This window comes from Pelodiscus sinensis, chromosome 4 (assembly GCF_052426305.1).
Source record: "Pelodiscus sinensis isolate ZL-2025 chromosome 4, ASM5242630v1, whole genome shotgun sequence".
Classification (NCBI taxonomy): domain Eukaryota; kingdom Metazoa; phylum Chordata; order Testudines; family Trionychidae; genus Pelodiscus; species Pelodiscus sinensis.
Window position 1 is genome coordinate 82,226,828 of NC_143055.1, and position 17,402 is coordinate 82,244,229.

At 42.1% G+C, this 17,402-nt stretch overlaps 1 protein-coding gene across 7 annotated transcripts in view; it reads left to right on the top strand.

Moving 5' to 3' along the window:
- LRBA (LPS responsive beige-like anchor protein) overlaps positions 1-17,402 on the top strand; it is a 559,883-nt gene that overhangs the window by 421,673 nt on the left and 120,808 nt on the right. For all 7 annotated transcript variants that reach the window (XM_075930027.2, XM_075930020.2, XM_075930019.2 and 4 more), the window contains one exon: positions 9,627-9,779. In XM_075930027.2, the coding sequence (XP_075786142.2) occupies positions 9,627-9,779 (153 nt within the window). The remainder of the gene's footprint in view (positions 1-9,626; positions 9,780-17,402) is intronic.

Genomic DNA, 17,402 nt, shown 5'->3' on the forward strand with positions numbered 1-17,402 from the left:
CTGCCATAACACTCTTGCATACCCCACACCGAGCCCATCATACACCTGAGCCCCTGCCCTGAGCCCCTTATACACCCCAACCCAGACTCCTGCACCCTGACATCCCCAGCCCCCTGCCATAAGATTGACAGAAAGCAGTCTGAATGTGTGCCTGAAGCTGGATTTGATCAGTTAATGATGTAACCTTCAAAGAAATGGGTGAGAAGATAGAGGAGCAGAAGGCCCATTAAATAAAGTCAATGAGTACAGCGTTTCATTTATGCTACTATTAATCATTGTCAGTTATCAATAATATTAAGTTGTATGTCTTCAGTCATGCAACTAGGCATTCTTATTCGGCTCTTTGTTTACCAATTGTTCTGAAGTTTGTCGTAGTTTGGCTCTTTGGTTTGAAAAGGTTGCCGACCCTGGGTTAGATTAACACCTATCAGGGATAGTCTAGGCCAGTGTTTCTCAACCTTTTTTTTTAATAACGTACCCCTTAAAAAAAAAAAAACATTATAAGTGCCCCCAGTACCTTCAGTTTTCAGACACACACATTTTTTTTCTACCATTGCAACCCATCTGTTTAAACAATTTAATCATAGCTGATGGGTGATGAAATTTTTGGGTGTAAAAAGTACAAAAATAATAAAGCACTGTAAAACTTAAAACAAAAATTCAGTTTTCTCTGAATTTCAGTTGTGTTGATGTGCTCCCCAGACTTCTCTTGAGTACCTCTAAGGGAACTCATATCACTGGTTGAGAAATACTGGTCTAGGCCAGGGGTCAGCAACCTTCCCATACCTTTTCTTGTTGTGCCAATATTTAAGCCTCCTGCCCTGGGCTGCGCTGCTCTCTGGAAGAGGGAGAGAAGGGCGTGTCTCCACCAGATACCCTGTAGACCACCCTGTAGACCACTTTAGTCAATACAAACCTTTCCGTGGACTACCAGGTGCTAATGGAAACTCACCATTAATTACATAATTATTCCCAAGCCATTTTACTCGTGCTGCACCTGGGGAGAACAGTTGAATTTAAATTATTAAACAAATTAAGTGTTTTAACTTTCTCATGTTAGTTTTTCAAATTTATTTTTAAATAAAGTAAAACAGTATGTCCAATACAAAAGGTTTCAATGATTTCTTTTATTTATGGCAGGAGTGGGGAGCCTTTTTTGGGTCAGAGGCCACTGACCCACAGAAAACTCAGTTGGGGACCACACAAGTAAGAACCAAAAGAACTCTCCTCCCCCCCCCCAAGTTCCCAACCCTCACTGATGTGGCCCCCAACTGAGACATCTCACTTCTCTTGCACTCCAATCACATGGGGTGAAGGGAAGGGACAGAGAGGACTGAGGTTCAGGACTTCTCAGAGTCCAGATTTTCTTTTCTGTGGTTCCAGAATTAGTGGATTTTGTGGGCCCCTTAAGCTTGGGGAACAAAAATGAGGGGTTCAGGGAGCAGGATGGGGCTGCCAGAGAGGGATGTGAGATCTGGGCAGAGGTGGGGTGTAGGAGGGGGTGAGGAGATCAGGGTCTGGAAGGGAGTTTGGCAGCAGGAGAGGGTGTGGAGGGTGGTACGAGAGGGTGTTTGGGGGCAAGAGGGAGTTGGGGGAGTAATTCAGAAAAGGTGAGAGGGTGAGAATGCAGCCAAATAGCTAGTCAGGGAAGGAGGCAAAAAAGTGGGGAAGTTAAGCAAAGTGCAGTTTCTGCAAAGTAAAATTGTATCCCCCCACATCTTCCCTCTGCGTCAGCCTTGCTCCACTCAGCCCCATGATCCCCCTCCCCTCCAGCTTGGTCCCCTGCATCGCCCCATGCCCCTCAGTGAAACCCCTGCCCCCTCCCATCCTACCCCCACATCCTCCTTCACCCATCCTTCTGCCCCCACATTTCTATGCCCCCAGCACATTCACCAGCAGGACAGGGACTCACAGCCCCTCCCCCCCAGGAGCAGTGCTGAGGCGGGGGAGGGGCAAAGTCTTTTCCCTGCCCAGACTGCCCAGGACAGGCTCAAGCCAGGTCAGGCACAGCGGAGTGCTGGGGAATGGGGCTCCCCATCCCGTCACATAACCCGCGGGGAGCAGCGTGGCACACCTCGCGCCCTGGCACGCCACGTCCTGACCGACCACCCAGTCTTGCCCCATCCTGAAGCAGGAAGCAGAGCCTATATCATGGGGGGGTGGGGGCAGGGAGGAAGGGTTAATCCCTTAGCTCCTGGGAGCTGCATGTCCAGTCTGGGCAGGGGTAGTTCCAGGGATGTGTGCACATGCCTCCTCCGCCACAGCAGGAAGCCAGGGCTGTTGCTTCAGCCTGCAGATGTTCAGTTGAGGCTGGAGCCGCAGCATGAGCTCCCCTCTGCACGGGGAGAGGGGCTGAGCTCCTGCTCCACATGCCAATGAAAATCGGCTTGTGTGCTGTGGGTATTCAACCAAGCGTTCACACGCCTCTGGGATACCCAGAGATATTCCAGGGCATACTCAACTCATCTAGATCAGTGTTTCTCAACCTGGGGATTGCAGCCAGGGAGGAGAGAGGAGGGGTTGTCACAGGATGGGTTTAGGAGGACCAGAAGTGCAGGGCTGGCAGTAAGGGATGGCAAGCAGGGCATTTGCCTAGGGCCTCATGCCAGAGAGGGTCCCACAAAGCTAAGTTGCATGTTTCAGTCTTGCCCCCTGGGGCTCGGGCTTGAGACAAAGCTCACAAGTGAAAAATACACTCAAGTATCACAGTGGACTGTAAGTACAATATTTATACACCAATCAATGTATTTTGTAATTGTAGTGTAAAAATGAGAAAGGAAGCAATTGTCAGTAATAGTGTGCTGTAACACAAGGGAGTATTTTTGTATCTGATTTTGTAAGCAAGTAGGTTTTATGTGAGGTTAAACTTGAGATACGCAAGGTTGAGAACAGTTAATCTTGACATACTTGCTCCTGTCTCTGTGTGGAGGGATGAACTATTGGTGGCTTTCAAGGATAGGTTGCGGGCCCACCTGGGTAAACCACTGCCAAATCCACGAGACACTTTCTTTATCTAAGCGTTCATAGGCAATGGACCCTTGCAGCTTAGATAAACAATGCATCTCACAGTCCACTAGGAACTTATTTGGGTGAGCCTGCAACTCAAATTTGAAAACCCCTGGACTAGATGACTTCTTGAGAGCCATTCTCATTCTACATTTCTATGATTCTTTGGTGTCTAACAGAGAAGATCTGATGCTGTGGGTACTTAGAGGCTAGAGTGCCAATTGATATGGCAGAAACAGATGTTTTGTGTAATGCTTCTTCAGTGGCATTTAACCATTTGTACTAACTGTACCATTTAGGTTCTTTAGCAAAGGAAACAAATCATGGCAATGTGAGTTCAGAACTAGATGTGATCTTTTTGTAGCTTTTATTAGTGCATTTTTGGCAGGTGATTGTGAGACCTTTAATTGCTTAAAGAGATTGTGATATAGATTAAGTCCCAAATTTGATTTCTTCTGAAAAATTTTCTCACTGAGTATTGACTCACTGATTCTGAATACCTCTACAGCTAATCTGTTTCTCTTTCAAAATACACTATTCTATCATCTAGAAATCAAGGCGAAAATATAGCAGGGCTTCTGGGAGACTTAACAGATTGCATTCTGTACGTCTCTGTGTGTTTCTGCACACTGTAGCATATGTTAAAACAATTCCCAGCACTTGTCTGATAATCCTCATTGATGCTGGTTCATAATAACAACATTTTAAAAAGCAAGATTCCTTTGAAATCAGTGTTATCCATTTGGGAAAAGATAGTTAAAATAGGTTTCATTCCCTAACATATATGGAATTATATGATCTATCTAGCTTCAAGATTAAACTAGATGGGTTTATGAAGGGGATGGTTTGAGATAACATGATCTCGGTAACTAATTGACCATTCATTATCAGTGGGAAATAGATCAATGGAGGGATGATAGGAATTACTAGAGAACTTTCTGGGTGTCCGGCTGGTGAGTCTTGCCCATATGCTCAGGTTTTAGCTGATCGCCATATTTGGGGTCCGGAAGGAATTTTCCTCCAGGGTAGATTGGCAGAGGCCCTGGAGGTTTTTCGCCTTCCTCTGTAGCATGGGGTACAGATCACAGCTGGAGGATTCTCTGCATCTTGGGGTCTTCAAAGTATTTGAAGGCTTCAATAGCTGAGATATAGGTGAGAGGATTTTTCTAGGAGGCGGTGAGATTTTGTGGTCTGCACTGTGCAGGGGGTCAGACTAGATGATCATAATCGTCCCTTCTGACCTTAAAGTCTATGAGTCTGAGTCTATGAGAATTAGGAAATCATTCCAATGAAAATTCCTGACACAGTAAGCCCTAACATCTGAAGTCTATCATAGAAAGCCTATTTAAATACTATGTGCTAGATTCCATCACATCACTCCTATTAAGTAACACCTGACTTTCTCAGAAGTTCAATGTCATCAATAATACTACAAAAGGAACAAGATAGTACTGAATGAAAGAGTGTTGATTTTCAGTAAAAAATGTCACTGTTTTATTTCTAATTCATGGAAGTTCTTTAATAAGGAAAATGCTTCCAGTGATTTTCAATATGAATGTTTAGGATGATCACATGAAAATAGACAATTTTGCAATTCCTTATGAAACCTTACAAACAAAAGAAGCATCAGACAACTCTACAGTAATTTTCATTCGAAAGATAAATAAAATGCTATTTAAAGGTTAGTGTGGGAGGAGCCAGGTTTAGGTCCCAGTCACTCGTGTGTGTGTTAACTTTGATCCCATGAGTAGTCCTATTGCTGTCAGTAGAACTACTCTCATGAGTAAGCAGTTGCTAGATCCGGGTAATGTGGTCCATGCTGTGATCCTTTTAAGAAAAAAAAGTAGCATAAACAATTTCTTTTAACTTGCTTGCAGTCAGAAGGAAACAATTATGGTCAAGTAAAATGCCCCCGGGATAGGCTTCTAGATGCAGAACAAATAATTTAATTTAAAATATTGAGCTCTCTAAGAGGGGACATCATCAGAAGTATAAAGATTTATAAGTGTGATAAGGATGTAATCTTGGAATATTATCCTTTAACATGACTCAATTTAAATTGTCTTTAGGTGCAAAGATGCCAGATTCTCTGCTGTCATGCATTGTGTGTCTCTTATACTAGTAGAAAGTGACTGTAAAACGGGTTTAAAGTACTACCAAATCAGAAATCAGAATGGAAGTTTACAGCTTACTTTTCACTCACTTAGCCTCTGTGTAAATGACAACAGTTGATCAGAGCAACAGGATCAGACCCCTGATATTTAAGTTTTACTATGAACCAGTAGAGATCTTCCTGAAAACTGTTTTCCTTTTTTCTCCACTCAAGCTTATCTGAAGGAATGGGTTTTGCCCACAAAAGCTGTACTACCTGTATATTTTTGCTAGTCTCTGAGGGTATATATACACAGCAGTGCTGAACTTGAAATAAGCTGTACAACTTGAGCCACGTCAGTTGCGCACCTTAAGTTGAAATAGCTTATTTAGAATTTGGGCACGTCTATACAGCACTTATTTCAAAATAGACTACTCTTCCTCTTACTTCTTGTACAATGAGGATTACAGGAGTCAGAGTAAGAAGTCCTTCAGCTTAACATTTTGACGTTATTTGCTCGTGTATGGACGTGAACTACATAATTTCAAAATAACGCCAGTTATCCTGAAATAACACTGCTGTGTAGTTGTACTCTAAGGTGCCACAAGACTACTCATTTTTAAAGTTACAGACTAACACAGCTACCCCTGGGAGACTTCATCCTGAAAACTAGTTATTGAAATTTTGAAATAATTTCTATTAAGGTAGTCAAGCAATTAAAAAATAATCATGATGCTACACTATAATAGAATTCCTTCTATATACATATTTTGGATGTTTTCCACACTTTCAAATATATTGATTTCAATTTCAATACAGAATACAAACTGTACAGTGTTCAGTCCTACTTCTTGTTCAGCCAATTGCTTAGATAAACAAGTTTGCTTACTTTTGCTGTTTTACTGTTGCCCACTTCTTGTTCTCAGTTTCAGGTGATACTGTAAACATGTGCTTGCATGGCATTGATATAGCTGACATTGCAAGATATTTATGTGCCTAATGCACTAAAGATTAATATGTTTTTTCATGCTTCAGTCACCATTCCAAAAGACAGGCTGATGGGTTCTGCTAAATAACAATCCAAAGCAGCGGCAGCTTCAATCTTCCTCTGTAGCATAGATATACCCTTAGACATTGGCTGAACTAGACGTGAGACTGAGTGGGCTTGAAGTCTCTAAAGTTTTATAAGGGTTTGTTTTTGAGTGCAATTATGTAACAACAATCTAAATTTATAAATTGAGATTTCGTGATAAAGAGATTGCACTATGATACTAGTAGGAGGTGAATAGAAAAACACAATTTATTTTGTTTATCATATTTGCAGTGCAAATATTTGAAATATATAGTGAATGCTGTACATTTTGTATTGTGTTCTAATTGAAATTAGTATATTTGAAAATGTAGAAAAACATTTGAACATTTCAATCAGTATTTTGTTTAATAGTGTGGTTAAAACTGTGAATCACAATTCATTTTTAAAATCACATTAATGAGTTATCTTCAATTATTCGACAGCACTAAGTTCCGTAAAAAATTTTACTTGAGAAATTTAACATTTGTATTTGTTTTTAAGTTGTTACCTTCCAACATAGTATTTCTACATAATGTAAAGCCATGTGTATTCTAAAAAGCCATGTGTATTCTACAAAGCCAAATATTTTTTGATCTTGCAAGAATTAAATGAGTAGTTCTTATACATTAAAAAGGTCATCAGTAACATATGTGATGAGCTGATGTTTAAAATATTCAGCATCATACTATGAGCTAATATTTGTAGTGTAAGTTGCTGTATTTCTCTGCTATTGAATTAATAGTAGCCTTTAAGACTACAGCACAGATGTAAAGTAATGAAAATTGCTGAAACTTTGATATTAGATCTGTTTTATTTAACTTTGCCAGAACTCCCTTCCTTATTTGTCCATTTAACTGGTTGCAAACCTCTTATTATTAGGTACCTGTCAAGCGTTTGGTATACAAACTCATTTTTACCCTGCTTAGTTAATTAAGGTGACTGGAAACAAAAAGTTGTACAATTCAAAGTCATGCAGTGTTTCACACAGGAATGGAGGTGATAATAGCACAATTCCTGCTAGATTTTTCCTGTCTTTGCTCTGGCTACTTCAGACTGACCTTGTCCACAATCTGATGACCTCCCTATTGCACTCAACCATTTGGAAAACTGCTCTGCCATCGTTAGCCCTGAGGAGGTATCTGGGAGACCAGTGATCCATTGACCCATGTCAAGACTGGATTTCAAATCTGATATACTTGGGCCTCTGACATAGCTCTACACAGGCCCACTGCACATAATAGCCAAGAGAACAGCCAGTATTTTTCTGCTTGTTAAGTGACATGCTGTTTGCACTTGTTCAATGAAAGACCAATTTTACACTAGTTGTTTGCTATGAAATTAATTTCCTGAAGCAATTACAAATATTGATCTGTTCCATTCTGAGAAGGAAATTCTCCAATTTAGCAGCTCAGTCTATCAAATTATTACCTTTACTTGCTTTTTTCCTAAGGCTGAATGTTAATATCCCATTTTAAAAAAGTCTTCAAAATATATCAAAGGCAATAATATCCGTAACTTCTACATAGGCATTTTCTCAACAATGTAATGTTTAGATTGCCCAGTTAAAATTACAAAAGCCTGGAAACAGAAAACAAATTACAGTTCTAATGGCAACAACAACTAGACCACATTGCATACATTCTACACTAGGTTGGGTGTGGGTGTGTGTGTGTGTGTGTGTGTGTGTGTGTGTGTATTACCAAATGGATTGCAATATATTAAGTTACACATTTAATTAAAAATGGAAAATATATTTCATATATGCAATAGGTTTGTTATAGTGTTGTAACTGTGTAACTCCAAGGATATTAGAGAAGCAAAGTGGGTGAGGTAATACTTTTTACTGGCGTAAATGCTAACATTTGCAATAAAGAACCATACTGTTGAAACTTAATTTTTCCTGACGTTATGTCTTTAACTGCTTAATCCTTAATGTTCCATTGTCTGCTTTAAATTTATTTCAATTTTTTAAAAGTTGGACTTGTTAATACTAAAAATATTCCAGGTAAGCTTAAAAATTCCACCTTCATTGGCTGCGTGTACACTGCTGATTTTTTTTTTTAAATGTCCTACTGGTTTTAGCTTTGCTGGTGAGAACACTAGTGTAGACAGGCCACTGCTGTGTTAATCAAATGTGTCCTAATCTTATTTGGAATAGATCTAGACAATGATAAAATTGCTCGTTTCAGTCTTTTAATAAGATCCAAGGAGTCAGACCTCCTTCAAGCTCTTTGATGTTGATAGGGCTTCAGATGAGTGCTGGGGCCTGTCTGCATGGAGCTTATTGCAGAATTTTTCTCGAATGTTCAAGATGTGGTCACCACCAGTTGAGTTGTTCTGGGGTGGTGGAATACTTAACAGACTTTTTGACTTGTCACCTTTGGTTGGAGACTGTTTTTTTCTAGAATTGAGTTAGCAGGATTTCAAAACGGAAGAAAGATAGAGGGACCCGATGCTAGTTTTAATTTTTCATAACCCAACAAATTTCAAATTTTATAGAAAATTTACTTTTGAGCAGGAACCAAACATGAGTAATTTCAGTCCAAATGGTGAATGCTGCAGACAGTATGTGTGAGTGAATGGGATTATTTCTAAGGCTACAATTCTGTCACAGAGGTCAGATTCCATGACTTTCTGGAATTTCTTCTGAGGAAGGGTAGGGGAGCAGCTGTTAGCCTCAAAACAGTGGCTTCTGGAATAGCTGGCCAGTGGCCAGCCCCACAGCCACCAGACCTGTGCTCACCAGCCAGGGTTGAGTCTGCCCCTCTGGAGCAGTAGTAGACAGCTCCTGTCACAGGAGCAGCTGGTGGAGCTAGAGCAGCTGCAAGCCCCAGAAGTGCTTTGTCCCCCATCTGCACCCTCCCCTGGGTATTTTTACTCAAAGCCAGGGATAAGTCCTGGGCTTCCATGAGTTTTTCTTTATTGCTGGCATCCTGTCTGTGACTTTGACTAAAAATACCTGTGACAGACAAATAGCCTTATTTATTACTGTTTTGCAACATTATAATATTTATAGCAATGTTATGATTACTTTTTGTATGGTTAATAGTTATTCTTTTAAATAAGTGGTATGAAACTTGAGTAATTTTGCCTCATGGTCAGCCAAAATTTGTTTGCGCCATGAGGTCTTAATTTGTTCATCATCTAAACCATTTTTAAAAGATTTGTCTCTGAATATTTGCTAGATAAACCTGTAATAAAAATAATTTATATATGATTTTAGTAAACAAAATACACTGTAAAATATTTCCTGAAAAATGCTCCCTTCCATTTGGTAAGAGAACAATCAGTGCTTTCCAAATCTGAAGAATCTTTAAATGTTTGTGAAAGAGTAAGAGAGAATTTCTCCCTGTGAGTGTTTAATATTCTACTTATTGCACTCATGGATTCTTTATGTAATTAGGTGTGTTGTATGTTAGAATTTATAACATTATATTGTTTTTCCTTTGCATACAGGAGCTGATTCCAGAATTTTATTATCTCCCAGAGATGTTTGTCAACCTCAACAATTATAATCTAGGTGTGATGGATGATGGTACGGTGGTTTCTGATGTTGAACTTCCACCATGGGCCAAAACCCCGGAAGAATTTGTTCGCATAAACAGGCTGGTAAGATGGCTGCTTGTCTTTTGTTAGTTGTGGCCAGTTCTTTCAAAATCTGTACGGAAATAGCTTATGACAATTTGTTCTGTTCCTCTGCGTGTTGCTAGAATTTACATTGAACTATGATTCAGTCTTCTACAATATAAGGGAGTAAAGATTTCTTACAAAGGGAGAAGATTTCTTACAAAGAGTGCCTCACTCCTTTGCTTTGTGAACTTTCTTTGTACACTGTAAAGATAAGTATTTAGGTATGTATATTTTGTAAAGAAAAAGTACAATAGAGAGTGACTACATAATTCTTTTTTTATATTCAGGTCTTGTCTACCTTGAAAGACTAGATGGTTGAAGGACTAATGAAATTATTGTATCACAAGAGACTGGAAATTGATTTTATGTCAGGCGGGCTGTTTAAAACTTACATTTTTTATTTGATTTTTTTTAACATTTAACTCCAGTGTCTAGCGAACATTTGGGAGAAGTGGTACCTTCCTTAAAAAGTCAATGCCCCCATCCTTTCCATTAAAGGAGTGTTTTTTAGACCGTTGAAAGCTAGTTTTGTTTTCCTGAAGGGCAACTCAATCAACCCACCTTACCCTCCAGTAATTGTGCCATGTGTTCTTAATTTATACGCCTCACCTCTCTTCCCCTGATTCCTCTCAGGTAGTTCTTCTTTCCTCAGTGTTGGGAAGCTCTAGTGCTGGTCTTCATAATATAGCATTTCCTCACTTTCTTGTATGCTTGGGGCAGTGAAATAATGAAGAGTGCTATTGTGAAAGTTAAATAGTTGTCACCTAAGTTAGAACCCACTGAAATGAATGGGTCAGTTCACATCTCCGAGCTATTGTTTTAAGCGATCTGCAGATGTAAAGGTCTCTACATTAGTGACACTCAGACCCTACTGTCTTTCCAATCAAAATTTATGTTTATCCTGTACAGTCTAACTCAGCTACTCCCTGAAGCTTCTGATAATTTAGAGAGACTTTTAAAAAAAAAATAGAGCTGAAATGTGAGGTAGTAATTGATAAAGTCAGTCTGTAGCCCACTCAGTTTCTCCTAAGCATCATTATGAAAAATACTGAATAAAGATATGAAATTCCACTGTAAACCAGAGATTTTAAGATGTCTTCCAAGAAGGCCAGGAAACACCAGACTTGATCTTCCAACTATTTCTTGGGGGTTAAGGAAAAAACAAAAAACCACAACTTGCTCTTGAAGGAAAACCTTAAAATCTTTTCTTCATAAAGAAGCAAAAAGGACATATCTGAAGTTAAAAATATCTTTTACAAAGTTGTCTTAAAGCTTTTACTCTGTTGTAAAAGAACTTATTCAACAGAGGCTACTGTTTTTAGCAATTAGTTTTAGCTGTCATTTTACTCATGAGGTAATGCTCTTGTGGCCTTTGGCAACACTGAGACTATGTCTACACTGCAGGTATTTGTCAGCAGAGTATGCTATTGAAGTGCTCATTAGCATTTGTCATGCTGCCATTTGCATATCTCTGTCGATGCTTTCTGCGCAAGAGATTTTTGCAGAAAACCAAGCAGTGTAGATGGGTCCATTTTGCGCAAAAAAACCCTTTTTTGGGGGAATAAGGGATCTTGCACAAAAGTTTTTATTTGCACAAAATGGACCCATCTATGTTGCTTGGCTTTGCACAAAAACCTCTTGCACAAAAAGCATCAGCAGAGATGTGCAAATGACAGTGTGACAAATGCGAATGGTGCTTCATTAGCATACTCTCTGCCGACAAATACCTGTGGTGTAGACGTAGTCTGAGTGTAAGCGTAAGTGTGTATAGGGTAGAGTTATGAAATTAAGAATATTAACATTTGCAATAGTTACAGAACAAGCTATAAAGATTTTAAATGGTGTTCTAGGATGATTCAGATGTATTATTTCAAGGGAAAGTACTTGTGACTTTCCAATTTAACATTAAAACACAAATAGACTTGAAATAGCAAGGCTACCTCTTAAACAATGCAGGTTCTCAAGTGCAACTTTGGATATTGCAAGGCTTGGTTAAGTTTAATGTATTATGAATGATAACCAGAATCCTTGAGTACAAAATGTGTTGATGATTCATCACCATTCTAAGAACAGAAAATACCATCGCAGTTGCCCACTTGTTCAGTGCAATTTGGCATCTTGATTTGTTCACAGTAGTATTTTTTATTCTTGCTTATGTTATGTTAATCTTTCTGCCATTGTCCACACTCAGAAAATTAAGGGTACTAGTGCAGGCTGTACTATGTATCAGGTGATTTTACTACTGCATAATCTAATCTTGAAAAATAGAGGCTCTCTCCCTTCTGGCAAAATTAAGATCAACAATCCAACACTCCAGTGCCACTTGTGGCAGCAGATGTTCCATCACCACCACTAATAGGGTTGAGCCAGTGTTCCCTCTATTTTTTTTTATCCGTGGGTGGAATAAATTTTATGTGCACCAAAGCATGTACAGATGTGCACCAACAGTAGAAACATGCTGTGGGCATTGTAAATGCTGGCAGCATTTGAATCTCTTCTGGGTGGCCACCCAAGCATTCAGTTTACAGGGAACTGTGGTAATTATAAATCCTAATTTTCCTACCGGGACAATAAACTGCTGACTTCCCATTCTTCCACCTTAAATTCTCTGGTGGTAGATGCTGTAAACCAGAGAGAAAAACAGCAGGCTGCCCTTACAGTTCCTTATGATCAGGACTTCAAGAGATTAGACCTGATGGGCAGAAAGGCATATTCATCATCAGTCACCCTCCAGCTCAGAATTTCTAACTATTCAACACTGCTCACCAAATATACACATCACATATTTGATCAGCTCACATCCTTTATCGAGTTTCTCCCTGACAATAAAAGAGAGCAGTTTAAAGTCAACATCAACGAGAGTGCATTAATTTCCAGAATGGCTCTTCAGGCCGCTCTAGATTTGGCAGACCGCATTAAGATCCCTCACCTCAGCGGTTGTCATGCAATGTGCATCATAGCTCCAACTCTTGGGCTTTCCAAGAGAAGTCCAGGCCACAGTCAGAATGCTTGCTTTTGGAAGGGACCAAGTTTTTTGCAGAATCCACCAATGCCTCACTCCATACATTAAAGGACTCACGAGGCACACTAAAGACACTCGGCATACATGTACCTGTTACATAAAGAAAACAGGGAAGGTCATTCACACAGAGGTATAAACCAACACCTTTCAATCAGCAATCAAGGCACTATGACAACAGGCGCTGACCACATCAAAACAGGCACAGACAGGCCCCAGAGAAGACAACAGCTCAGCATCCCGACAGGCGTTTTGAAGTCCTAGTCGAGGGTCTGACAGCTCCAGTCTTTCCATGGAGCACAATCCAATTTGTCCACAATATTTGGCAGCAGACTAGCTGCATTCTGTCCATTGTTGCGTACCATCACCACTGACAGTGGGTGCTGGAAATCATCAAAAGTGGTTACTGTATCCCGTTTTTAGTTATTCCCACCTCTCTTCCCCATCCCTCTTCAGGGACTCCTCTTATCAATATGTGCTCATACGAGAGGCACAACACCTCCTACAGTTAGGTGCCATAGAAAAGATGCCACCAGAGTACAGGGTGAAGAGATTCTACTCCCATAACTCTTACCATCAAGAAAATGGGAGAATGAAGACCAGTCTTAGACCTTCACAAACTGAACTGCTTCATTCGATACCAGTGATTCAAGATGTTAACCCGCCCCAGTATTAGTCGTGCCTTGGAAAAGGGAGCTTGGCTGCCTACCGTCGACCTCCAGGATGCCTATTTACATATTTCGATAGTCGTCGCACAGACAATTTCTGCCCTTTATGATAGAGGACCTGCACTTTCAGTACAGAGTGCTACCCTTCGGACTCTCAATGGCCCCATGGGCCTTCTCAAAGGTCCTGGTTGTGGTGGCTTCCCACTTGCAGAAAATGGTCAAATTTCCGAACTTGGACGGCTGTCTACTATAAGGCCCCACATTGCACGACACTGCACAGGCAGTAAAAACCACTAGAGCCCTATTCGATAGCCTGGTGCTCCAGATAAACTTAGCAAAGTGCACGCTGACTCCTTCACAGATGTTAGAATTTATAGGAGCACGTGTAGACTGCACCCAGCAATAGCCTTCTTATGAGAACTGAGGTTCATGGCAATCATGGACCTCACATCCCTGGCACAGACCAGCCCATGCATAACAGCTCAACTCTGCCTTCAAATTCTAAGATGCGTGGCTGTGGCCACATTTGTAGTACCACATGCCTGCATCTGCACGAGACCACGCCAGGCATGGTTGTACACGGTATACAGACTGCACATACACCATATAAACAAACGGCTTGCTTTGCCAGGCAAAATAACTTCCAACAACCTCCAACATCACTGACAATCTCTACAGAAGCTTTACTACTGGGCTAGGGAGCTTACTTAGACCACCATGTTGTTCAGGGACAATGGAACCAGCAGAAATCCAAGCAGCATATCAACTTGCTTGAGCTTAGGGCAGTCTGCATTGCCTGTGTATACTTCCTCCCAACGATCCAAAACAAAACAGTTCAAATGCTTAGAGACAGGGTTACTATGACATACTACATCAGTCGGCAGGGAAGAGCCCGATTATATCAGCTCTGCCAGGAGACAGTTCACCTGTGGGAATGGTGCATTCCAAAAACCATAAAACTGGTTGCAACCTATCTCCCAGGCAAAGACACAGTTCTCGCGGAAAACCTAATCAGGCACTGCCCTCAAAAGCACAAATGGGAACTCAACTCCGCATTGGTGACATACCTTTTCTAGAAGTAAGAGTTCCATACACTGGACCTATTTGCCACACACACACTCGTTGCCCGCACTATTGCTCTAGAGTGGGCGTAGGTCCCCATTCCTTAGAGGACGCATTGAGCATAAAGTGGGAAGCACTTCTATATGCATTCCTACTTTTTTCACTTCTTCAATGTGTAATTCTCAAAATCAAACAAGACAGGGAAGGGTAATCGTCATAGCCCTCAGGTGGCCCAGGCAAACGTGCACATATCTGTATGGATGGCTCAGCCACATTGTCTCCCACTAGTCCAGTCCCTCCTCACACACAATGGAACAGCTAAATATACCATCCTGCTATCCACCACTTCCATCTTCATGTGTGAATGTTAGCTGGCTGACTCCCATAGACACAGTCTACCCACGAGCAGTACAACAAGTCCTCATGAACTGCTGCAGACCTGCAAGCAGAAAAACTTATAAGCAAAATGGGCACTGATTTACAGTTTGGTGCTCTAAACATAACTGTGCTCCAGCAGATACCACATTACCTTTTAGACCCATACAGACCGATCTACCTTTAAGTTCTATCAAAGTACGTCTCTCCACCGTTTCTGCTCTGCATTACAGGGTCATTTTGTCTTCACCCATCCTTACATCAAACGATTTCTACATGGCTTACACAATATGTTTTCACCATGACGGAACCCAACACCTGCATGGGACTTCAACCTCATACTCAAGGCCCTAACAGGCCCTCAAGGGCTCTCAAGCCCTTTAAGCTCTTAGCTACCCGTACCCTGCTACATCTATCCATGAAGGTCACCTTCCTTTTTGCAATTACTTACATATGAAGAGTAGATGAACTGGGAACCCTGATGGTGGATCCCCCATAAAAAATCTTTCCTAAGGACAAAGTGATCATCCATACTCACCCCAAGTTCCTCCCAAAGGTACTTAGCTCATTCTATTGCAACAAACCCATATACTTACCTGTCTTATTTCCAAAACCCACAAGGACTGTAGGAAGATACTACACACCTTAGATATCTGCAGGGCAGTTGCCTTTTATTACAATGCACAAAACCCTTCTTCAGAACTCCACATCTTTGTCTCATCTAAAAAGAAATCACAAGGGTTACGCATTTCACAAGAGCCATGGCAGCATCAGTGGCATTCCTCCAGGATGTATCAACAGAGGAAATTTGCAAGGCTGCCACATGGGCCTCGGCACACACTTTTACTCAGCATTACGCCATTCAGACTTTCACAGACGCTGATACCGGTTTGGCAAATAATACTCTGTCACCAACTTATATTCTCAGAAGCTCCCACCACCAAGCATGACTACTGCTTGGTAATCACCTAAGGTGGAGCACCCATTGGGACACTCCTCAAAGAAGAAGGGAACGTTACCCTCCTGATGCAGTAACTGGAGTTCTTCGAGATGGTTGTCCCTGTGGGTGCTCCACCACTCACCCTTCCTCGCTTCTGCTTCGGACTCATCTACATCCAGGTAAGAAGGAACTTGAGACAGTTGGCTGCACAGGCGGAATATCCATTTCAAATGTTGTATGCTGGCATACTGTGTGCACTGCTACTTAAAATCTCCAATTAGAAGTGCAGTGGTGGTCAAGCACCTAAGGTGAAGCACCCACGAGAACAACCATCTCAAAGAATTCCAGTTATTGCACCAGGTGAATAACCGTCTCTTTTCGCTTGGTTTAGTTTTCAAGTAAATGTTCATTAACAAAAGTGACACAATAAAGTTGACTTCCAACAGTAGACTTCCAATAATCCGGCACCTTTGGGACCTATGTGGTGCCGGATTATCAGTTATGCTGGAGTATTGGGAGGTACTCTGGCAGGGGGCTGTGACGGGTCTGCTGGGACCCGAACTGCATCCGGGGGTAGACAGGGCATGCGGCGTGGGGCGAACCCTCCGCTGTTTTGCAGGAAGGCGGGGGAAGCCCTGCGCCGCTGCCGCTGAGAGTTTCCGGGAGGGGAGTGGGCTTCCCACCCCCCAGACTGCAGTAGTTATCGCCGAGCAGAAGGGTAAGGGGCGGCGCTGCAGGACCAACCAGGCAGCACCCCAGCTGCTCTGCTCCGCTGCTTCCCCAAGTCCGCCGCTCGTCATTTTCGGCAGTGGCGGACTTGGGGAAGTGGAGCAGAGCAGCTGGGGTGCTGCCGGGTTGGTCCCACAATGCCGCCCCTCACACCCCTGTTTGACGATAACTACTGCAGTCTAGGGGGTGGGGAGCCCGTTCCCTTCCCGGAAACTCTCAGCTGTGGCGCGGGGCTGAGCGCAGCCGGAATGGGGCAAGTTCTGGGACTTAGCTCTCGCCCTCTCTCCTCCGCTGCCACTTGCAGGCCAGCGGCTGGGTTTCCCCAGCTGGCCTGTCGCCGGTGGCTGCGTGGGGCTTCTTCCGCCTTCCTGCAAAACGGCGGAGGGTTCGCCCCTCGCCGCACCGTTCCCCGCCCACCTCCCACCCTCCAGCCGGACGCGGTGTGGGTCCCGACAGACCCATCACAGGGGTATAATCCCTTTCCCCTCTTCTTGCTTTCCCTTTCCCAGCTGCGAGCGCCCATGGAGCTCACAGCAGCTCTAATTGTCCAGCTGGCCAGAGCACTTCCGGGTTCCAGTTGGTGCCAGACTATCGGGAGTGTCGGACCACTGGATGCCGGACAATTGGAGTTTTACTGTATTTGGTTTTGAACAGTTTTATGTTCGTTATTATGTGGTCCATCTTAATATCTGGCATGTAGGTAGAATTTGCAGTATCAATAATGCAATTATTAATAATGAAGCTTCTGTTTCCAAGTTTTTGTTCTAAACTAGTTGTTTAGTTGAGAGAGAGAATGCAAAATAATTATT